Source organism: Sorex araneus, chromosome 5 (genome assembly GCF_027595985.1).
Source record: "Sorex araneus isolate mSorAra2 chromosome 5, mSorAra2.pri, whole genome shotgun sequence".
NCBI lineage: Eukaryota > Metazoa > Chordata > Mammalia > Eulipotyphla > Soricidae > Sorex > Sorex araneus.
In genome coordinates, this window is record NC_073306.1 from 156,024,973 (window position 1) to 156,049,915 (window position 24,943).

At 38.0% G+C, this 24,943-nt stretch overlaps 1 protein-coding gene across 4 annotated transcripts in view; it reads right to left on the bottom strand.

Annotated features, from left to right (window-relative positions):
* KCNIP4 (potassium voltage-gated channel interacting protein 4) overlaps positions 1-24,943 on the bottom strand; it is a 540,146-nt gene that overhangs the window by 148,111 nt on the left and 367,092 nt on the right. Inside the window, exon 1 of one of the 4 annotated variants that reach the window (XM_055139126.1) lies at positions 1,800-1,901. The exons of 2 other annotated variants lie outside the window; for them this stretch is intronic. In XM_055139126.1, coding sequence (XP_054995101.1) covers positions 1,800-1,851 — 52 coding nt within the window. In that variant the 5' untranslated portion in view covers positions 1,852-1,901. Of the gene's footprint in view, positions 1-1,795; positions 1,902-24,943 lie in introns of those variants that run through there. One more of the 4 variants, XM_055139127.1, reaches the window with a different exon arrangement.

Genomic DNA, 24,943 nt, shown 5'->3' on the forward strand with positions numbered 1-24,943 from the left:
AATCATTCCTGATGGGGCTTGGGAACCATATGGGGTGCCAGGGTTCAAAACTGGTTCAACCACATGCAAAGTAAGTGCCTTATCTGTTGTGCTATCTCTCCAGCCCCTGAACAAGTGAATTCTTATATATTATTATATATTAACTGTATTCAGAGTCACTGAAATATTTTGGCACTCTACTCTGGGATTATGATAAAATATCTGCCTTATTTTTGGTATTTTCCACAAATAAGTCATACATTCTTCATGTCTGTTGTGGAAACATACAATTTTAAGACATAAAAATATATATATTAAAATCACTAATTGAATCCATCAGTTCCTATACGAAGGTGTGGAAGAAAACAAAGATAGGAAAGATATGGGTTATAACACCCCATCTAGAATGTTTCAAGAAATTTCTAAATGCTGTTTCCTCCATGGTGAAACATATTTCTATACTCTGAATCTAACAGTTGTGTGATGCTTGAAAAAAATGGGCATGAAAGAATGTTTGTAAATAAAATCTGTTTGTGAATCTTCATTATATATTAGATGTAGCAACTTTATAGAGAGAGGATTTCCCCTTAGAGATTATAATCTGCTCACTTTAGAATGTCACAAAGGAGAGAGTGAGAAGATGGGCAGTGTGTTGATCAAGATGAAGTTTCAACCCAGCAGGGCCCGGAATACAGTCTTCTAATCAAACTTAAACCTAAGTGTTGCTGTCAAGGAATTGTATACACATAACAATGCATAAAATCAGTAAAGGAGGTTAGCCCAATGGTGTGGGTGAACGTCAGTTGACCAGTGGAAAGTCCTTTGGCAAAAAGTCAGGCTTTCTGAAGAAGAATTAATTGTGATTCAAGACAGCAACTGAGGGCCATAAAAGTAGTACAATGGGTAGGGCACTTGCTTTACATGTAGCCAACCCCAGTTTAATTCCCAGTACCCAGTAAGGCCCCCTCCCACCACCAGGACTGATCCCTCAGTGCAGGGCCAGAACTAAGCCTTGAGCACTGTTGGGTGTGAGCCCCCAAACCAAAATAAATAAATAATACAAACACCTAAACCAAGTCAGCAACATAAATCGACTGTTTCAGTTTGCCCTCACTCTTAAACATGCAAACCATGTTTTCCTTAAAAAAAATTCCTCTGTACATGATAGTGTACATTTATTTGTGTGCTTGTGTATGTATATGTTATAAATTTGTGGTATGATATGTATGTGCATGTGTGTATGTATATGCAAAGTTTATGTGAATGCATATATTAGTTCTGTTTGCCTAGGGAACTTGAAAGTGAGAGAGTTTGCAGAGAAGGAAAAAAACCTCACTTCTCTAAATATTTTCTACTTCATCAGTGTTGTTTAAGCCTAGTAATTTTTCTGAAATTTGACAATATGTAAATTACCTATCAAGCGCATGTGAGTTAGAAAAGAGACAATTTTGAAACAGATACTTGCTCTTCAAACAGGGCAGAGCTGCCCTCCTGGGATCTGAATCTTGTCCCTCCCCCTGAAAGCAAACAAGTCTGCAGAGCTCTGAAAGCGTCTGTTCTGTGCTAGCACTGTGTCAGTGAGCCAAAAGGGAAGTTTCTCACAATTCACCCCAAATTCTGTTGGGCATTTAGATGTGCAGATATTCCGTTGAATTAGATGAAACAGAACTGGTGTATTTAGATGCAACAGAACTGTTTTTGCAGGATGTGTTGGATCAAATCAGTTTCGAAGCAGAGAACTGCAATGCATGCAGACCTACACCAATGAAACACACACACACACACACACAGTTTGGGGGTAACAGACAAATAAAACTTGCTTTGAACAGCAGGAGACGATGTTTTGGCAGCCGAGCAGGGCAAGAGCTTCATGAGCCGCTCTTTAATGCTGCGCTTGGTGTTGTTTTGGGAGTACAGGAAACCTAGGAGACAGCGAGGCTTCTGTTAACGCGGCACCGAGACGCGGGGCTGCGGGCTTCGTCAGCGGGAGCGAGGCAGGCAGGGTTAGATGCAGCAGCAGCTTAAGCAATCGCAGGCAGGGGATGGAGACCCACAAGGAAAGATATTCAATCCTTTCCCCCCTCTGCTTGCTCTTATTCTCCCCTCCCCTGTTGCAATGGAGACTGATTACCTCAGTGATGAAAGAATCATGCAAATCTTTTGATGAGCAAAAATTAACATTTGGTGGGTTTTTCTGGGTGGAGATGGTTAGATTAGGTTCAAAACAAATATTAAAAGATTCAACTGAATCGAAATCTTAATATTCAAACCAGTCTTGAGGTTTTTCAGACTTTTGATTACGGAGGAGACCTAGACTCATCCCATAAATCATTCACACACAATCACCTGTTAGCACCTTTGCCTTCCCTGAAAGTGAGAAATGGAGATCTTTGATATGTACCTTCATTCGCATAAGCTGAGATGCCCAGAGGTGTGACAGCCATAAGAATGTCTTTCATTTTTCACATGTGGACATTAATGGGGAAAATGTACTCAAGTAGAATGACTCAAAAAGAAGCAAGGGATGTTTGTAAACTGTTAACCCAGGAGCAGTGTTGGAATTTCAGATGGTTAGAGAGAACTCAAGGAAAATCAAAGTATGTACAAGTGGGTAGGCTAGTAAATACTCAAAGAAACGACTGCCACGGTGCTCAATTTCCCCACCTCCAGGCTCAGGATACTGAATTTTAGTGTTCACATAAATCAGACTGAAAGTTAACAAATATAAAGCAACATCAAGAAAAGCTACTTAAATGGAGGCAAGTCCATTTTTATAATACAAAAGTGACAAATGTAGCAGCTATTTCTTTTCCCATCTATAACATCTTTCTGTTAATTATGAACAGTTCTAACCTCAGTCTATGGATCTATTTACCTGTGGGGATCTTCCACCCAAATGCCAATGTCTATTAGCAAAAGAACCTTGCATGATGGATGACAATAAACTAGCAGAGACATAAGCCAGATCAGAGCATTTTTTCTGCTAGAACATTTCAAATTTCCATGATGTGCTTTGGAAAAAAAAAGCCACTGTGTCTAATGAAACCCCGCAACTTCTACATGTTCTGACCTGCTCGTCTCTGACATTTTGAAACCACCCTGCCTATTGTGTGACCATAAACTATTGATTGCACTCCCCTTCTTGCCTTTGTTGGAACACACAAAACACACCTTTCCTCAGCCAAAGCGATAGTTCAGCAGGTAGGGCACTTGCCTCTATGCCTGAGTCTGCCAGAAGGTTCTTGAATGCAGAGTCAGATATAACACCTGAGAACCGCCATGTGTGATCAAAAGACAAATAAAAATAAAAACAAATCCAGTTTTTATCCCTGGCACCTCATACAATTTCCTAAGCACTGCTAGGTGTGACCTTTGAGCACAGAGCTATGAGTAAGTCTTAAGTATAACCATGTGTACCTCAAAATAACACACACAAATACACACACACACATATGGAAACAATTAAACTCAATTCAAACACACTTGCCTCCAGTAAGTATCTGCTGTTAAACCTTGCAATTTCCCTGAGGGAAGCATGATTTCTTCTGCAATGTCCTCTGTGTTCTCCCTTATTCTTTCAGCACATCCTATACTTTTAGGCATCATACTCTGTTGCAGAGATACTTGCTTGACAAGGAACAAGAGAGAGGGGGGCGGTTCTAAAAGCCATCTGGAGTAGGAGAGACTTAGATGTACCTCTTACTTAGGTCTCTTACTACAGATCTGAGTAGCCTAACTTTACAATAGTCCTCATATTTCCAAAACTGGCCCATGGCAAAAGCTCTAAAAATATTTCCTGGTTGCTTGAGTTCCTCTTCTTCCCTTAGGTTCTGGTAGCTTTCAAACTCATGTCTTATATACCTGGATCTGCATTCAGGAATTACTCCTGGCAGTGCTCAGGGGACCATATGGGATGCTGGGAATCAAAACTGAGTCAGCCATGTGCAAGGCAAACCTCCTATCCACTGTGCTATTGCTCCAGCCACCATTAGCATCTGCTTTCCAAGAATCCCCAGGTCTATCTTCTACCCTCTACACTGCCTCCAACTCCAATTTTTTCCCTAGAACAGGTTTTGAACTGAAGTTGAGACTACAAAGCACAAATGTTGCTATTGTTGTTTTTATTTGGATTAAGAAATCCCAGATTTTAGCCTCTGTTGTTTAAATGCAGTGACCTTGGGCAAGTTTTGAAAGTTTTGAAAGTTCTCTGCCATTGTTTTGAAAAACGAAGGAATTTACGATAAAACATTTCTTTATAAATTTCATATGACTACTACCATTTTCTAAAAATAGTTTCTCAAGAGAAAGATGTCCAGTTTGTGAACGAACTGTAGACATATCATTTAATCCTACTGCCCTCTCTCTCCCATTCTGCTTCTACTATCTGTTCATTGATTTTTTTCCATCTCCAACAACGATGGTTAAATGTTCAAGAACACAAAAAGCCAAACCTAGCTTGGATTTAGATCCCAATCTCATATGAACTTGGATAATACAGTTGGCTAAATGTTGCCTGCTCACAGACCAAATACTTAGCAGAAGAAACTGCTGAAGGGCCTAGAATTAATTGGAAATATTCAAAGTCAGGCCGTACTGGAAGATTTTGGAGGAAAACGGAAGGAAGGAAGGAAGGAAGAAAGGAGGAAGAAGGGGAGGAGGAATGGATGAAGGGAGGGAATGAGGATGGCAGTGGGAGGGAAGGAAAGAAGGAAGGATGGAAGGAAGGTAGCAAGGAAGGAAGAATGAAGGATATAAAAAAGTAGGAAGAAATTGCTCTACTGAGAATCTTAAGTAGGAAAAACCTGCTATACTGAACACTTAAGCTATTCACTGGGTGACTTAGGAAGCCTTATTTGGCAAGGTGTAGGTGTAGGATACATCCACTGGTACTCAGGGATTACTCCTGTCTCTGTACTCAAGAATCATTCCTCAAGTTCTCAGGGATTCTGGAAGATATTCAATAGCTAATATGTGGTTCTGGGATTGAACCTGGGTGGGTTGTGTGCAGGACAAGCACCTCGATCCTTTTAATATTTCTTTGTATCTGAAAGATTTAGGACCACTTTTTAGTAAAGTGCTAAAGCAGAATTCATCTATGTTGACAAATAATGGAAATAAAGTTAGCATGGCAAAATGATACACTATTAACTATTGAATACCTTCCAGAATTATATTCAATACACTTGAGAAAGAAAACAATTTACTGCTGAGTAAGGTCCAAAACCAAAACCAAAAACAAAAAAATAATTTAAGGAAAAAGATGGTTATAAGTTAAATTTCAAACAAAAAAAGCATAAAGAATAGATTTGCACTATTAAAGATGATTTTTAAAAATTGGAACAATATTAACTCTAAGTAGTTTATAAGAAATGGAAGACACTATAATCTGTAAATGAAAGAAAACAAGATGGTAAAAGGAGGCAGAGCCAAAAGTGTGACTGATAACTAAAAATGGAACTAAACTGACACTAATTAACCCAAATACACCAGGATTAAAAGAGTAGAGAAACAAAGAATAAATGTTCTGGGAGAAGTGTGCTGAAAGCAGGAGAGTGGGTGGGGTGGGGGTGGCAGGAGGGATACTGGGGACATTGGTGGTGGAAAATGTATACTGGTGGAGAGATATGTGTTCGATCTTTGTATTGTTGAAACTCATGAAAGCTTTGTGACTCAAATATAAACAATGAGTAAAACAAAATAAAAAACAAAGAATAGATGGGTTAAGTAGAAGATAAAGAAAACAAGATGGAAGACATAATCATATCATGGACTCAAATACCAAATCCATCTTATCCCTTACTGTATATCCAATGCCTGCACACTGCCAAGGCGTCCAACCAAAATCTACTGAAAACATAAACCGACTGTCTTATATGACTGTTTTATCTTATATGACTTATATGACCGGCTCATCCATAATTTGCCAATGCATTTGCCACCTGTACTGTTTGCTTCCTTAGAGCTTGTTAAGTAATTCCCTATCCACAAACTCATGGACAGTCGTGTGTGAATACACACTGCCACGGATGATATTAACTGAGCTTCCCAGCGAACAATACAAAGAGAAAATTGATGGTGGAAGGTAAAGAAATAAAGAGCAAAGTGATTTAGTGCAGAGGGTTTTTTTCCACATAGATACAAAGCTTTACTTGATAGATAATTACCTTATACAATTCAAATATTTGCTCACTGAATCAGATATTTTTATTTTGATGCATATATGACTGGAGCGACAGCACAGTGGGTAGGGTGTTTGCCTTGCACACGGCCAACCTGGGTTCGATTCCTCCATCCCTCTTGGACAGCCCGGCAAGCTACTAAGAGTATCCCACCCACACGGCAGAGCCTGGCAAGCTATCCGTGGAGTATTCGATATGCCAAAAATAGTAACAACAAGTCTCACAATGGAGGCATTACTGGTGCCCGCTAGAGCAAATTGGTGAACAATGGGAGGACAGTACTACAGTGCTGCAGTAATATATGACACACATTACAAATCATATTTGCTGCAGAACATGTGACGCTTAATGATGCTCAGAGGCTTCTTTAATTAGGGATCTGAGGGTCATTTTTGCTGGTGCTGGGTGTGTGTAAGGGAGGGGCATGTGTGTGTGTTTGTATGTGTGTGTGTGTGTGTGTGTGTGTGTGTGTGTGTGTGTGTGTGTGTGTGGGTGGAGGGACACCATGTCATGGGAACAAATCTGACCTTCTACATGCAAAGCACAGACTTCAGTATTTTGAGTCGTCTCACCAATTCAGGGAAAGTTTTAACCCAGTTTTGATTATTAGCAACTATTACAATTTGTTACCTATATCAGGCCCAGAGTCCAATGATCTAACAACGGATGTATTATTGCCATAGAAATAAAACTTAAGTGAACTTCACTGACTTTTATTGACCTCCAAAATTGAACTAGATTAGGAGTGCAGTAGCAAATCATGAAACCAAGTAATAAAAAATAATGCAAAATAAGCATGCAAATAAGTAAACCACCTTCTATTATGACATAATTGAAGGAAAATGCGTTCTAGTTGGTTTATCTATGGGAAAAGTTTACAAAGCCTAAGGTTTCAGAAGACAAATTCACATCATGGTTGCTCCTGGCCTGTGACCTCGAATTTCAATAGTTGTATATACAAAGTACTAATTTTTTCACTGGCTGCTTTTCCTGTTACATAAGATATGTCAATTCATGTAAATGTCAGGTGTCATGGTGAGTGACAGACCATGAATTATGAATTTAACAAGTAATGGGAATGGGAATGGAAGTGGTAATTTCACCATAATGAGAACTACGCTAATGTCCCAGCATTTTTGCAGAACAGCTGATAGCAAAAAAAAAAATGAATATTTGCCTTGGCTTTGCCTGGGAACAAAGATTCCTCCTCTATAATTCACAGCTCTGTTCAGCTTCCGTCTTGCACGTTTGAATGAATAATGGCCAATGTCTGTCTCCCTAAACCCCAAGTCTGTGCATGTCTGGTGGAAGGAAATGGCTAATAATGTTTTCACAGACAGGGTGTCTACCCATGAATCAATAACGGTGACAAAAATCACCAGGAGTTTTAGTGCCATTGTGATACACTCTGTGTCTCCTTTGCTTCAGTAATAAATTGATGGGCTGTGACTAGATCCTGGGACTGGCAGAGACATTCTTCACTAATTGCCAATATGAATTTATCTGTCTGCATGTCTAATTTTTCAGACGGACCTGTAAATGCACACTTTATTTTGTATTGTCAAATTTATTCCTTAAAAACTAGAGCCCCAGATCATTTGGGGTTAATACTATGGTGACAATTTTCATTAGAAATTGCTGCCAACAGAATCAACTGTTGTTGGATCCTGCAGAGATCCCAATTTGTAACTGCTTGCCATTAAGAGGAAGAGTGGGGTAACTGAAAAATAAGGGGGAAATATTTACATGCAATATTGTAATTTGATAATTCTGAAATCAGAACAGTGACCTTCCCAAGTGACCTGCTTTATTTTGTTAGTGAAAGAGCTTCTTTCCTTATCAATAGGCTAATCCTGAAGGAAGTGCTTGAATTTGCATGAAACTATCAAGCACATCAAAATGGAAATAGAGTAAATTGGTGTTGAAACTCAGCATACTACTAGAGAAACCTATTTCTCATCAAATATTCTGTTTGCTAGTCTTTATCTCTCTCTCCCTCTCTCATCTATCTTCTCCCTCTCCCCCACTGTCTCCTGAAGGCCTTTCTCTCTCCATCCTTGTTATTTCTGTATCTGTGTCCCTTCCCCTGTGCATCTCAGCGGTTCTCTGTCTTTTTTTCTTTGCCCCTTTCTCTGTTATTTCTCTTTTTTTTAGTTTTTCTTTGTCATCTGCGTCAGTCTCTTGACTCAGTCTCTCAATCAATACAGACCCCCCATTTGATCTGCTTTATTTTTAGGGCAATTATGTGTCTCATAAAAAGTTGAGAGTGTCAGCTGGGTCCAGGGTAATTATTGGACTTTATTGCTTGGCAACTGTTAGTAATCGGTTTGATGGTCAAAGGCTCCAATGCTTTCCAAACCAGAAATTGGGACTTGTTGCTTCCCAAGCCCAGTTGTGATTGTCCACATTACTGCTCTATTGGCAGAACTACCTAGAAAACCCCTGAAGAAATCTACAACATAGGCATCAGTTTTCTTTGGGCTCCTATCAGATTCATCATAGAAACTCAATTTTCCTTTGCTTCTCTGAAAACAAAACAAAACAACAACAACAAAAACAATTGCTTAAGGTGCAATATCTTTTGTACGCAACTTTGGAAATGATTCAGAGTTCCCTATGATTAGGGTAACCAGATCTCTGGTTTGCATAGAACAATGCCAATTATTGACAATTGTCTAGAGGATCACATGCAAGCAAACCCTTTTCATGTTCAAAATTGTTCTGGCTCATATGACAAGGTATTGGTCCTCCCTCTGGTCAGCCAATTTGATCTGTACCCATGAAACAATGTACAATCTTTTACCAAATGAATACTTCCTTATACAACATGTAGTCATTTTTAAAAGGTAGTTGAACATTTGTTGGTAGGATGGAATATTTAAAAAAGAAAAGGGAGATATAATGAAGTATTTCTATTCAATAGGATATTATTCAGCTTTTTTTTTTTTGTTTGCCATTCAGAGACGACCGATGGACTAGAGCTGTTACCTACTGGATTCCATGGGATGCCAAAAGACCGAGTGGCCGCCCACCAACGAGATGGTTAGACTTTTTTGTTAAAACTCTGAATGAACAGTTTGAGGCTCTTCATGTTCCTGGAGCGAGCAGATATCACTGGGCTACACTAGCACACAACAGGGACGAATGGAGACGTTACTGGTGCCCGCTCGAGCAAATCGAAGATCAATGGGAGGACAAGTGATATGGGTGATCATTCAGCTTAGAAAGAGAAGGAAGCTGAGCTACATTTGACCACATGGGCTATTGCTGAGGGTTTCAGACTGAAGTGGAATAAGCCAGTCACAAATGGAAAAAAAAAAAAAAAAGCATGGTTCAATTTTTATGTGGCCTCAAAAAATCCCATTCATAAAAGCAAAACATGGTAGTCACCAGGGGTGGTGGGGAAACAGGAAGATGTTATTCAACTGGCTTAAAGTTTTAGTTCTGGGGTCCAGAAAGATTGTACCGTTCATAGGGCATTTGCCTCATAGGTGGCTGACCCAGGTTTGATTCCTTTGTATCCCATAAGATCCCTCAAGCACCACCAGGCATAATTTCTGAGTGCAGAGCCAGGAATAATTCCTGAGCATTGTCAGGTGTGGACCAAAACAATAACAATGAAAAAAAAACACACCCCACAAACAATAGCAAAACAAACAAAGTTTTTGTTATTCCAGATAAGCTAAGTTTTTGAGATCTGCTTTGCAAGATGGTGTTTCACCTAACAATACTAGGTTGTGCACTTAAAATTAAAGAGTAAGACTAAGTTTTGTATTCTTACCAACATTCAAGCCTGGCAAGCTACCGAGAGTAGCCCACACGGCAGAGCCTGGCAAGCTACCCGTGGCATATTGGATATGCCAAAACCAGTAAAAACAAGTCTCACAATGGAGACATTACTGGTGACCTCTTGAGCAAATCGATGAGCAACGGGATGACAGTGACAGTGACAGTGACCAATATTTAAAAGGGAAATACCTAAAGATACTTTAGTGGTAGATTTGGAATATTGGATTCAGAAACAATTGGTTAGAATCTAAGCTTTGTCACTTCTTGTTTATGAGAACTTCCAGCTCACTGAATCTCTGATCTCACTCAGATGACAAATAATAACAATAATGCCAGTTTTTTATGTTTCATGTCTCATGGGGTCTGGAGGAAGTTCAAGTGAGGTTACAAAAATAAGTATTGGCTACTGTTCTCTTAGATGTTGTAGATGTTGAGCTAATATGTTCAAGGATTTTCATTCCATGCAGAAAGGATATTTCAAAAATGACAGCAGAAACTCTTGGTGTAAAGACAATCAATTAATGCCATGCCTGAAAAGCTATCTTGAGTATTACCTATTTAAAGGACTGATTGTAACAATGAATTAAACATAAGTCCTACTTCACTATTTATTTTCTTTATGCTTACATAAATAATATTTAATATACATAATCTACCATTCTTAATAATTAAGCATTTCAATTTAAGATTTTCCTTTGGGATAAGGAAATCATGTAACTGAAACTAGAAAGTGATTTGCAATTGAGTGAAGTTGTTTTTTATGGTGATGAGAAGATACAAATATAATTTTAAACTGTTTCCATAAGATTTGTAATTCTTAAGTTTATTTCTTTTCCAAGAGTATTTTCACATAGCCTGTGCTATACTGTTCATTTTTTGGGTCATCAATATTTGACTATTGGCCCTAAAAATACTCTAAAAAGGATCTATAACATGTTTTCTTTATTTTGCTCTATTTTTCTTTTCAAAGTATTAAATCCAACAGTGTTTCAGAGTCTGTTAAAGGATCCTTGACTTTTACTTAGAGTAAAATATGCAGAAAACAAGATTTTTGAGGAAAACAGTATTGTCATATATTTTGAATTTTATTTGTGGAACAATCTTTGGTCCCCTACTAAGCACTGGAAAAAAAAATGAATCAAGGACCTGCTGTCATGAAACTTATATTCTAATGGGAGAGTGAGAACAAACAAATTATTAATGAGTGAAGCAAGAAAGTTCTTTAGATTTAATTTGAACTTGATCTTCCACTTAGATGAAGTTAAACAACACTGAAAAAATGTTATAACATTGGTGACTTTTCCTATACCAAGTGATTTAAAGTAAAATATATTCTATTAATAATGGCTCTTACAAATAGACTCTTTCACTTATTGGATATGTTGAATTGAGTCATCTTTGGCTATAGATATTTGTCTCATCTTGTCAAGTTTTTATTTTATTCCCACTCCTTCAGTCAGGCTTCTGATATCATCCTATCTTGGATAGAACACTAAAAACTTGGTGACCTGTATTACTTTTTGAGAGATACTGCCTCTAATTCAATTTTCTGTAGGACATCCATCAAATTCCTGGTAGTATTAAAAAATAATAATGGTCCTGAAGAGAATACTGCACCAGGAGATCCAATTTCTTCATCTGAAAAATGGGAGTAATAATACGTGACACTTACTAATCTAAAGAAGTTAGGAGATGAATGAAGTAATTGTTTCTGCAAAGTTCTTCAAATGCTAGAAGAAATAACATATAATCCATTATATCTTCCATTGTGAAGCATCAATCTTCAATTTTGGGAGATAAGTGGATTTAATATTTATATTTCAACAATGTTCTGTCACTTTCAGCCCGTTGTTCATTAATTTGCTCGAGTGGGCACCAGTAACGTCTCCTTTGTGAGACTTGTACTGTTTTTGGCATATCAAATACGCCACAAGTAGCTTGCCAGGCTCTTCCATGTGGGCTAGATACTCTCGGTAGCTTGCCAGGCACTCCAAGAGGGGCGGAGTAATCCAACCTTGGTTAGCCACATAAGGCAAATGCCCTACAGCTACTGGAGTGATAGCACAGTGGGTAGGGCATTTTCTGGAGCAAATTGATGAGTAATGGGACAGCAGTGCTACAACAGTACAGTGCATTTCAACAATGTATTTATTCTAGAAAATAGTTTATTCAAAATCTAACAATAATTATTGAGTACTTACTGATAAGATAGACCTTCTACTAGGGACTGGATGAATCATGTTAGAAGTGCAATGAAGCTCAAATATCTATAATTTTGCAAGTTTCAATCACTTCATTCTATTTATTAGAGTAAAGAGAATGGTTTGGAAAAAAATAGCTATGCCTGATCACTTCAGACCAATAGAATCAGGCAACTCAAGTTTATGGAGAGCGCTTGATCCCTTCTGGCATAATCCTTTTTTTTCCAGACAGGTTTTCCTAAGAACTGTAACTTTGTAGTTTTGATTTTGCAAAGACATCCAGTTTTTTCAAGGACACAGTACAAGTTTGAGTAATGTTTTTCAAAGTTCATGTTCAAAATTCAATCTCAGAATCATAATCAGATTTTATTGGTAGAGTCTTGAGAGATATAATTAAGATGAGGTCATACTGAACCCTAAATCGAATGACTGCTTGTGTCCTACCTCCCCCCACCACAGTCCCTCACCCCACATCCTTAGAGGGAAGAAAAACCTGTGGAGGTACACAATTTTGGGGTAGTGGAGCTATGTCAAGCACCAGGAAAAAAAAGTACCAGCATGATTCAGAGATCCCTCAAAAGGTTCAGAAGGAATTGAGCACCTTAATTTCAGAATTCTGGATCCTAAACTGGTGAAATAACACTTTTATGTCGTTTGAAGTTACACCATTTATGATCATTTATTATAGTAGCTTTCAGACTGACATAAAATGCTAAATTCTCAGGAACAAATAACTCAAATGACATCATCACCGCATTGTCATATAGGAGCTCCTCAAAATAAAAACTATGATACTGACCTTCAAACAGTCTTACTAGTACTTACAGCTTTTGCAAGCTGCTATCAAGTGTGTCGGTCCTAGGTACATTAATCTACTACACAATTAGTGTATTTCTTTGGTTGTTGTTATGTTTGGGCCACACTGCGCAGTTCTCAGGGCTTACTCCTGACTCTGTGCTCAAGGACCACTTCTGGTGGTTTTGGAGATAAGGTGTGCGTGGATATAGGATGCCTGGGATAAAACTGAGGTGGGCCACATACCAGGCAAATGTCCTACTCACTGTACTATCTCTGTGGCTGCTAAGTGTATTTCTGAGTCAAATTTTCCTATTCTATATTCTGTCATAAGGGTTAGACAGAGTTCTGTTCAGGATAAGAATTTAAGAATTTACAAAGAACTGAAATCAAGATAAGTATCTTTGTTTTTGCTTCAAATAAAATCAATGAGATACTTATTGAATATCAGACGATTTTCCATGTCACTGAGGCTGGTAACAGAATTTGTTTTTATGATGTATGTACAGTTCTTCCTCCAACATTCATCTGTCTTATGTCTTATTTCTGCTTTTACTCTTCTCTGTCCTTGCCACCTACAGGTTTCTCTGTGTGAACCTTCCTCATGTCAGATAGCCTCAGAGTCCTCTCACTTCCTCAGATCTATTCTTCAGTGTTATCATCACAGTAAAATCTGCTATGATAACTTGATTTACTTTTAGCTTGTGTTTTTTTTTAATTTATTTTTGGGTCACACCCGGCTGGGGGTTGCAACCAAATTAAAAAAAAAAAAACTCTATTTGAAATGTTATAAATAACTTCACATATGTCCTCTCACAACCTATCCCAGAGATGGATGGTAAGTCTTCCCTTGGTCCGGACCTCCTTTCCCTGATCCAGCAAACCACCACCATTTGAACAGCATGCAGGAGTCAGTTTTGTTGGATTTAACAGAGCTTTTGCCTTGGTTATTCATATTTTTTGCATGAATGAAAGCAACAGGTAATTATCTTTTAGTTCCTCCCTTATTTCTCCTCAGGTACCATCCATTTTTTTGCCCAAAGGCACCATTTCTTCTTTTTTAAGTTAGCGTATTTCCTTCTGTTGACTGGGTCACAGCTCTGTTCAATCAACTGCCCACGAGGAGCTTTATCAAGTACAGCAGGTTGGACACTTGCCTTGCACACAGTTGACCCAGGTTTAATCCCAGACACCTTGTATGATCCCCAAGCAGTGTCAGATGTGATCCCTGAATACAGAGCCCTGAGCACTGTGGGTTGTTCCCCTCCCCTCAAAAAAATAAGACCTCAAAATGAACCCCCCCAAACCCCATCTGCCCCAGAGCATTTCCGTTGATTCTATGCTTTGGCTACTGTGAATATTGCATCTATGAATATATGAATATACATTATGAACACTAAGTAAAGATCACTTTCAGTGTTTTTATGTGTTTAACGCAAATGTCTGAGTGGAATTGATGGATTATATGAAATTCCCATTTTAACTATCTTAAGAAAATATCATACCATTTTCCATAAAGATGCATCAATTTGAATTCGCCCAGCAATCTACTGTTATTCCCCCCCCCCCCATAGCCCAGGCTGTATTTATCCTGTTTATTTATTTGTTTTTTTATTTATTGGGCCATGCTCAGTGGTTACTTCTGGCTTCGCACTCAGGAATTATTCCTGATGGTACTCTGGGGAGCTTATGGGATGTTGGGACTGGGAGCTGGGTTAGCGTGTTCAAGGGAGTCACCCAATCTACTGTATTATCTCTCCACCAACTGCTCATTCTATTTAAAACTGGACCCTCAACTGATAATTCATTAGTGTTCCTGCTTATTCTACCCATCAACTCAGTCATGTTAAAAGCTAAATTACATTCCACTTCCCAACTTAAGCTGGAGACCTAATTCCAATTGAGTACTTCAGAAAGTGATGCATTTGGAGATAGAAACCTTTAAAAAGAGAATTAACTCACAATGAGGTCATTAGGGTAGAGTATAATTATGTTTTACTGATGTTTTACCAAAAAAGAAAAGATTTTAAGAGCTTGTGAACACAGAGGAAAAGACAACACACAGTGAGGAGGGAAGCATCTTCAGACCAAGGAGAGATGACAGAGGATCCAAGTTGTTAGACCTACCTATTTTATACCTGTTACACACTAGACTATATACTTAGCACTTTATATTTATTTCCCAGTTTTACAACAATTTATTTTCTGTTATGATGCCCATTTTATGCTCAAAGAAATTAGTAATCTCAAAGATTTTAGGTCATTTTTCCTACAAGCTACACAAGAAACTAATTATTCAAAACCCAGTCTGTCTTTCAGTAAAAAAGGATAAATTATAAAATAATATAAATTTAGATTTCTGGCTCATCGAATGCAACAAAATGATCAATACTCACAGTCAAAATAGTGTACATGTTACGATTCAAATGTTTTCTTCATATTGTATCAATATGGGTTCAGAATAAGTCATATTCTGTTAAACAGTATAGGTGAAATGAGCCCTGACCTTTGAATCTTGAATTCTCTATCAAAACTACAGAAAAATTAAGGATAACAAATCAATGTCCCTAAGATGGATAAGAGTGACTCTTTCTGCTAATTTGATTTTTAGCAACTAATACTTTAAACTGACACACAATGTGAAATATTGTCCTTGAAAATAGACCAATCTGTCTTCTGCTCAATCTTTTTATTTATTACTCTGAGTCCAGTGTAAAAATTTATAACAGTCACTGAAGAAAGTGCCATGCCAATTTATAGATGTTGTCCGATACCATTTTATAAGTAACTACCATAACTCTATCAAAAATGTTGTTTTTTTGAATTATATACAGTCATCATTGGCATGCATATTTAAAGTGGTATCATATAACCAGAGTCTCACACTATGTGCAAACTTGGAAGTAATTTAATGCTCAAATTTTGGGTGATTTTGTCAAGAATTTCATGACTTCCTATCTGTAAGCTATTTACTTGTAATGGACATTCTGGCTGTTTTTGTTAGCCTTATAGAAACATCCAGTCAAAATCTGAAATTACTTGAGGTCATCAAGAGATGTATTTCAAGTAAAACAAAATCAATCCATCCACAATTCACACTAGCCAGACTTCATCTCAAACACAGCAGGACTGACATGTTAATCCTGAACATCCTAGCATCACACAATTCAATTCAATTCTGCTGCTTTAGACTCATTATGCCCTGTTATATTTTCATTTCTCAGGCATCTTAGGGTGTTACTGATGAGAAGGTCAACTTATAAGAAGCAAAACTGAAATAATTTAGATAAAATCATTGCTTCACTCCTTAGACTGAGATTGTCCCTATTCAAGACTACTCAAACTGTGCTGAATCAATTGGATGTCCTGGTTCTGTTCCTGCAGGTTTTAATAGAACAGAATATAGGATTGATTAAGAAATCAAGACTTGCATAGTTTTCAAAATCTGCTAAGATATAACATTGTTAAAAGGCTCATACTGAATGCTGTAGCACTGTTACAATTTAATAACCTCAAACATAATCATGTTTACTTGAAAAAGAACAAATATAGTTTATTATAGTTTAGGTGATGGGTTATAATAGTGTTCAGCAAAATCAGAAAAGTGAAACACTATTGATGTCCACTCCTACCACTGAAGTGCCCATGACCCTTCCTTTCATATCTGTCCACTTTTTTTTTTGGCTTTTTGGGTCATACCCGGCAATGAACAAGGGTTACTCCTGGATAATGCACTCAGGGATTACTCCTGGTGGTGCTTGGGGGACCATATGGGATGCTGGGAATCGAACCTGGGTCGGCTGCGTGCAAGACAAATGCCCTACACACTGTGCTTTCGCCCCAGCACTTCTATGTCCACTCTTGTCCAGTGATCCATCCTTTGTTAGCTGACAGTTATGGTTCTGACGCATATTGTTACTTCCCTTAGCACACCCCACATGCTAGAGATCTACTTGGTTCCCATGTTACTTCCTGGGTGCCTGTTTATTCTCATTTCCCTCAACCTAGCACTCTCAGGTCTGTATCCTAGTATCCAAAGTTTGTTATTGACTGATATTGTTATATCCTTGATTTGTTTCTCTTTTAATCACAGATGAGTGGGATGATCCTGTATTTGTCCTATTGCTGCTGGCTTATTTCACTCAGCATACTTTCCAATTCTATCCAAGTTGCTGCAAATTGCATGACTATTTTTCCTAGTGGCTGCATGGTATATGTGTATAAATACCACAACTTCTTCATCCATTCATCTGTTGCTGAACATCTGGGTTGCTTAATATTCTGGCTATTGTACTAAGACCTGCAATGAACATAGAAGTCCATATATCTCCTCAGATTGATATTTTACTGTCTTGGAGGACAGGTACAAAAAAGTGAGAAAGCTGGGTCACATGGGATCTCCATTCCTTTTTTTTTTTTTTTTTGAGAAATTACATAGCAATTACTATAGAGGTTGGAGCAGGTGATATTTCTGCAGGCAGTGAATGAGGGTTTCTTTTTAGACCAACATTTGTAAAGCATAATCACATTTAAATCATATTAATGACACCAATAATACTGCTATAGTACTGGTTTGGCCATTTACAGTGTGATACTGGAGATATTCCTTAACTAAATTTAAGCTTCTCTTCTAAAAAGAAGAACAATAAGTTTTCCAACATCACAAGGTTTCTGTGCAGGTTAAACTAAAGAATACTCAGCACTGATGTTTTATGAGTACACAGGAATGCTCATTATTTTAATTGTGCTATATAAGATATATATATGTATATAATCTAGAAAAATATATTTTATAGACTTTTCAACTGAGAAATTATTCATTTTTATGTATACTCTAGTTCAAGGGTCAAAACTAAAAGGGAAATCTAAGGAGTGCAGAGCACTTGCCCTGCACATGGTCAATTCAGGTATGATTTCTGTCACCCCATGTGGTCCCCCAAGCCTGCAGTAATGGTCCCTGACCACAAAACCAAGAGAAAGCCCTAAAAACCATAAGATGTAGGCCAAAAGCTCTCTCTCTCCCTCCCTCTCTATCTCTCTCTGGCTACTTTCTAATTATTAGGCATTTTTCAGTAGTTTTTATCATTATGTAGGCATTCTGGGAAGAACATGATTTGGTAGCTATGTTATATGGGTGTTTTAGGATCTGTAAATCTTATTTTTGTAGCACTTAATGAAGTTAAAAAAAGAACTCTTAAAATTTGTGGGATAAATGAGAAATCCAGATATATTTTCTTAAGGAATCTCAAGGTGAAAGAATGGAAGTGGGGTAACTGTGTTGGTGTTATGAGCTACAACAAAGCTGCAGGTTTCTTAGTTCCAGGAAAATGAATTGATCACAGGAAGGTTAGCTGAAAGCAAGGTAGATCAGCGTACTTAAAAGAAAAGAACTGAGGTTATGTAAACTGGCTGTATTGTTTCTGGTGCATGGGGTAGAGACAAAATGAAGAACTAACATTTATTCTGAATGAGACAAGGAACAGTGGGAATCCTGTATTAAAATGTGCTGAAGAGCAGAGTTGAAATTAGCTGAAATCTCACTATTGTTGCTCTTACAGAAAATGTTTCTTAGTCTCAATTAATGGTTTAAAACTTAAAGTTAGATACTGCAAGTCACTAGTATAAGAGTTTATGAAGCTAATACCAGTATGAGGTTCCTTGATGTGGAATTCTTTATAAAGCTAGAAAAACCTTTGAAGACAGGTTAAAAGCAAGGAGTCAAAAACACCAGATAGTGACAAAGACATACAATAAATTCAATAGTCCAAGGCGAAATTTAAGTGGAATATATTAAATGTTTTTGTGCTTTTCCTCCTGAACTGCCAACTGGTATCTTTATGTTGTTTTTATTTTGTGCATCATTTGATACAGCACAACTAATTCTACATTGATTTCCACAGGGAGGATATTAGGGAGGGCGCAGTACCAGGGTGGTGGGGATTTCAGGCTAGTCTTTCCTGCCAGGATCTCTCACTCCACACCCGTTCAGCCGTCTTGGCGTCTTGGGAGGCAAAAAATAAAACAGAACAGAACCGTCTTTCGCTATTAAATTTTTAAAATATAAATAAAAAATTATAGATCAAAGACTTTTCTCCAAGACTCCTGAAATGAGATTCCTATTTTCGAACGGAAAATAGATATTTCTTTCAGAAAATCAAGTAAATATCTGAACAGAACTTTCAGTGTGTCTCTAGGTTTTGTTTGTTTTTAAGCCATACCAAGTGGTTCTCAGGGGTCACCCCTAGAGGGGCTTGGGGTCCCTATGGGGTGTTGGGATTGAATCCTGGTGGCCATAACAAGTTAAGCACATTAACTGCTGAATTATCTTTCTGAGTTTGAGCAATAGCACAGCGGGTAAGGTGTTTGCCTTGCACGTGGCCGACCCGGATTCGATTCTTCTATCCCTCTTGGAGAGCCTAGCAAGTTACCGCGAGTATCTCGCCCGCAGAGCAGAGCCTGGCAAGCTCCCCGTGGCGGATTCGATATGCCAAAAACAGTAACAAACAAGTCTCACAATGGAGACGTTACTGATGCCTGCAAATCGATGAGCAACAGGATGACAGTGGTACAGTGATTATATTTCTAGCCCTTGTCGCTAGCTTTTAAAGGATCAAGGATCATTCAAATGGTTTTATTCATAGTCACTTGCAACTGTTTTTAACTATTAAAAAAATATCTCTTCTCTATATTTTTGTTTGTTTGGGGGCTGCACCTGGCAGTGCTGAGTAGTTACTCTTGGCTCTGACTTTTAAACTTTTAAATCTTAAAATTTATTTGAACCTTTAACTTTATTGATTTTTTAAAAATTTTATCTTTATTTTGGTTTATACTGAAAATTTGTATTATTTTTATCTCTTTTGATTTATGTGTTCCTATTTCCTCTGTCCACTTTATTATTTTTAACATTTTCACTGAGCTGGAGTGATAGCACAGTGGGTAGGGCGTTTGCTTTGCACGCGAACGACCCAGGTTCGATTCCTCCTCCCCTCTCAGAGAGTCCGGCCCAGCAAGCTACTGAGAATATCCCACCCACTTGTGGCGTATTTGATATGCCAAAAACAGTAACAATAAGTCTCACAATAGAGACATTACTGGTGCCCGTTTGAGCAAATCGATGAACAACGGAATGACAGCGCTACAATTTCACCATGTTTTTAAAAATGTTTCTCCATTATTTTATTATCTTTCTCTTTACAGCTTATATTTCAACATTTTTATATTTATCATTTCAACCTAATATTCACTCTCATTAAGAAGCCCTTTAATAATTGCTTTCCCACTGTCTGGCAGATTAACTGGTGAATAAAAAAACAGGCATTCTAGGAAAGCGATAGCTTTACAAAGAGGTTTATGGGCTGAAGAGACAGCACAGCAAGGAGATCCTTGACGTTCATGTGGCGGACCTGGGTCTTGGGAGGAGCGATCTCTGAGCACAGAGCGAGGAAGAAGTCCTGAGCACAATTGGGTGTGGTTCCAAAACCAAAAAATTAAAAGAGCACCAAACCAAACTCAAAAAGAAGTTGACGCAGCAACTAACCTGAGACACAATCATTTATGTGTGAAATCTCCTACGTAAATCAATGTTGGGTCGGTAAGCACAGAAAAGCCTGGGACTTCTACAGGAAGTCCAAAACAAATTGCACTGTTGGTAGCCTGAGACAATTACTTAGAGTCAAATCTCATCAACCCCTCCTTGGTCTGCCGCCCCACTCGATTTGATTTTCAATTTTCAATAAAAAACACCAGGTCTTGCCTGATTTCTTGCTGGACTCAGTTTCCCAAAGATTTCTGGAAGCATTATTTTTAAAAGAATTTTCCCAGAGTTTTCTTCTCAGAATCCCATCATCGTTCTTTAGCCCAGAGAATAAAAATGAGAATGAAGCATGGAATCAACTAAGTATACCATGTTCTCCATTTCTGTATGTGACATAGTACCTTTGTTTAGTAGAATAACTACTCTGGGGCTCAAGCCGTTCAACTGGAATTTATATCTAAGAATTGAAAGTTTTTAGATATGCTTAATTTTATATAGTAGAATTGTTTTAAGATTATATACTATCCCAGCAAAATCTCATCAGTAATAAATCCTGTGAACGCTTTCAGTTTAATGTGTTGATTCCAAAGCCACATAGAATTTTCTGAATATAAGTAATTAAATAATACTGACATTTCTATTTCAAAGAAAAAAGTTCTCACATATTCCAGAATAAACCACATTTTTAGAGGTTCAAAATTTATTATAAAGTTTACTTCACTGAGTCACAGCACTGAATTACATTCTTATTTTTTCTAGCATCCTTGGTTAGAAATCCTTAATTGTATAATTAGCACAACTTTTTTCCTAAATCCTAATTTGAAAATGTTCAGCTAATAAGGTGATCTTTAAAAAGCCAATAATACTTTTAAATGTATAAATTTCAAGCAAGGATTCATGCTTTAAATTTAACTTTTATGTGTAAACAAATCTATGAAATTATAAATCTATTTATGTTTATCTTTAGTCATCTAAAAATTTAATAATGAACAGTACTTACAAGGTCTTCAATGAAGGGAAAAGAGAAGGAAGGAAAAGAGGAAGGCGGTGGAAGAAAAGGAGGAAGTGGAGAGGAGAATGTTGGAAATTAACAACAAACAAACAAAAAATTTAAGGCTGAGATAATGCCTGAGTAAAAGATTAGATAGTTTTAAACATGAAGAAAGTAAACTTATACCCAGACAAAACAGACTAAGATATCACCATGATGATACTACTAGACTTTAAAGGTGCTTGCTCATGGTATATGGCCCTAAGGCCATAGCTATGCAAACATTCTGGTATTTGTTTTTAAAGTACCTGCTAACTGCTTACTTTAAATGCACCTGTTAATGAAATGATGGCTCCTGTGTCATGGTGGGAATGCAGAAATTGTGCTTAATAAATGGCCAAATTATCCTCTTGTTTAGGGCTACTGAAGCTAGCTGGCAACTGGCACAACATCTTTTTTGTGTATGTGATGGACTCTGCGGAACAGAGATAAAGCTGCCAATCCAATTGGCTTATTGTGGTAAATCATCAGAGAGGAGGAGGAAATGTAAAACCGATGATATCAGTGGGTTTCAGAAGAAAAATTGTTTCCTTTACTGAAGGCATTTGACATATAAGTGATGTTTTAGTTTGCTGGGGTCCTTTCTCCTCTCCCCTCCCCTCTCCTTCCCTCCCTCCATCTCTTCCTTCCTTCCTCATTCCTTCTTCCTCCCTCCATCCCTTCCTTCTTTTCCTTCCTTCCTCCTTCCTCCTTCTTCCCTTCCTTCTTTCTTCCCTCCCTCCTTCCATCTCTTCCTCCCTCCCTCCCTTCCTTCTTTTCCTTCCTTCCACCTTCTTCCCTCCCTCCTTACCTCTATTCCTCCCTCCCTTCCTTCTTTCCTTCCTTCCTCCCTCCCTCCCTCCCTTCCTTTCTCCTTCCTCCTTCCCTTCCCTATTTCTTCCCTCCCTCCTTTTCTCCCTCCCTCCCTCCCTCCCTCCCTTTCTTTCTTCCTTCCTCCCTTCCTTCTTCTTTCCTCCCTCCTTCCCTCCCCACTCCCTCCCTCCCTTCCTTCTTGCCTTTCTTCCTCCCTTCCTTCCTTCATTCCTTGGTTTGGGGTAGAGGGGTGGAGGATAAAATTAGGGCCCAGTGGTGCTCTGGGATCGTTCCTGACTCTTTACTAGAGGGTGATCCCTGGAGGTGATTAGGGACAGTGTCAGGATCCAACCATGCTCAGTTGAAGAAAGGCAAGTGTGTTACCTCCTGCACGATCTATTGCTCCAGCCCTAGAAATTTATTTTCTAACTGTTCTGAAAACTGGAAATTTAAGTACAATATCTCAGTAGTATTCTAGTAAGTTTTTCAAATTTATGCTATTTTTCTAGACATGTACCTGGCTGGTCTGCCACTATACAGCTTTTCTTCTGTATAAGAGGTCATTGGAGTCTCTGTCTCTTCTACAAGGACACCATTCAGAGTGGACTGCTTTCCACCTTGATGACCTCACTGGGACAAAATCAACCGTTCAGATGCCTTTCCAATTACAGTTGCCTTCCGAGGAATTGTGGTGAGGACATCAAGATACAAATTTTGTATATATACAGTCTGGCTCATAACAGGGTTATACTTTTAAGACATGAATTATTTGCTGGTAAATGTGGGGTAAATGCCCAGCAGCAGGGAGACGATATTGTGAGAGTTGCTCTTTAATGCTGTCAGTTGAGGTGGTGGTTAAGTGTTACTTTGGGTGGGGTTAGTATCTAGAGGTCTATGTTAGTTTGTCTTCTGGACTAGAGCGATAGCACAGCAGGTAGGGCATTTGCCCTGCACGTAGCTGACCTGGATTCAATTCCTCCGTCCCTCTCAGAGAGCCAGGCAAGCTACCGAGAGTATCCTGTCCGCACATCAGAGCTGGCAAGCCACCCATGGCTTATTCGATATGCCAAAAAAAGTAACAAGTCACACAATGAAGGGATTACTGATTTGCTCGAGCAAATGGATGAACAATGGGATGACAGTGCTACAGTGCTCCACCTTGATTTAATTACAACAGCAATGTTACAACTGATTGCCCAGACTTACCTAAGCTTCACATAGCCATAAGACTGGTCTTTCTGGAGCATAATTCCATCATAGCTAGCTCACTCTCACCACAAATCCTGGCAACTGACACTCAGACACATGCTTCCCAGTGTAGCACTACCAAACCACACACAAGCAAGAGAGATAACTCAAAACCTCTCACTGCTTTCCACTGCCTGCTAGAAATCCCAAATTCTCTAATTTAGAATTTAGTATCATTCAGTATTTAGACCTTATTCACTTTCCATGGCTCTATATCAAATATCCCTATTTTTTTAATTTCAAGAGTTGTTTTTTCCCTACATCTTTCACCCTTTTTTTAAACTTTTAGCAAAAACTTTTTAGCTTTGTATCTCTAGTTTGTCCTGCTACCACATGGGAAATGTATCACATCCTTTCATTTTAGCTTTAGATCTTTACGTTATACACTGTAGTAGTGAGACTTTCTGTTTAATAGCTTAAGTATTTCTTGGTTGACTATCTGGGAAGAATGAGAGAAATCCGTTCAATGTAGACAAAGTAAAATAAAAGATAAGTAAAATTTATGACACTGGGATGTCACATTCAGTGTGGGATGCTTTATGAAAGTATATTGATTTGATCTGCTTATTAGTTCAGTGTCTAGAATAGATTCTGTCACATGGTAACAGTCATCTAGCTTAAGGAATACATGCTTGGCAATTAAGAAAATGATACCAGCCAATCATGAAGAGCCAGTGAGAACCTATTTATTTCAAAAGATTCACAGATGTAACAAAGTCTCAACACTACAAAAGGAATAACTACCCAGAAGTTCATTTTAATAGAAATTGAGGTATAACTGCTAATCCAGGTTAGATGTGAACTGATTTATTATGTCATTATGAAAACCAAAAGAATCATTATGATTTTGGAAGCCAATTAAAATATAATAATTTGAGAATTTTAACTAAAAATTAAGCCCTCAGTCTAGTTCTGTTAGTCATTACATCTTCAAATTTGATCGTTACTAAGCAGATATTCTTAATTCTGTATAAAGTACACAGTCAGCATACATCATGTGATTATTGACTATGAAAAGCCAATGAGATGATATGGACACACCGAAAACATCAAATAATACATATGCTTGCAGTAATAAGGTTAATTGACTTTTTTTTTTCTTTACTTTTTGGGTCACACCGGCATTGCACAGGGGACCATATGAGATGCAGGGAATCAAACCTAGGTCGGCCAAGTGCAAGGCAAATGCCCTACCGACTGTGCTATTGCACTAGCCCCAAACTGACATGATATTTTTAGGTAAAATCTGCTATTGGCTAATTTGGTTAGAAAACATAATTCATCTTAAAGTGGATTCATTAGGAATTTAAGAGAGATTGAAAACTTGGTAACTTGCATACACGACAAATTATTTTCCCACTGTGTTATTTCTGGA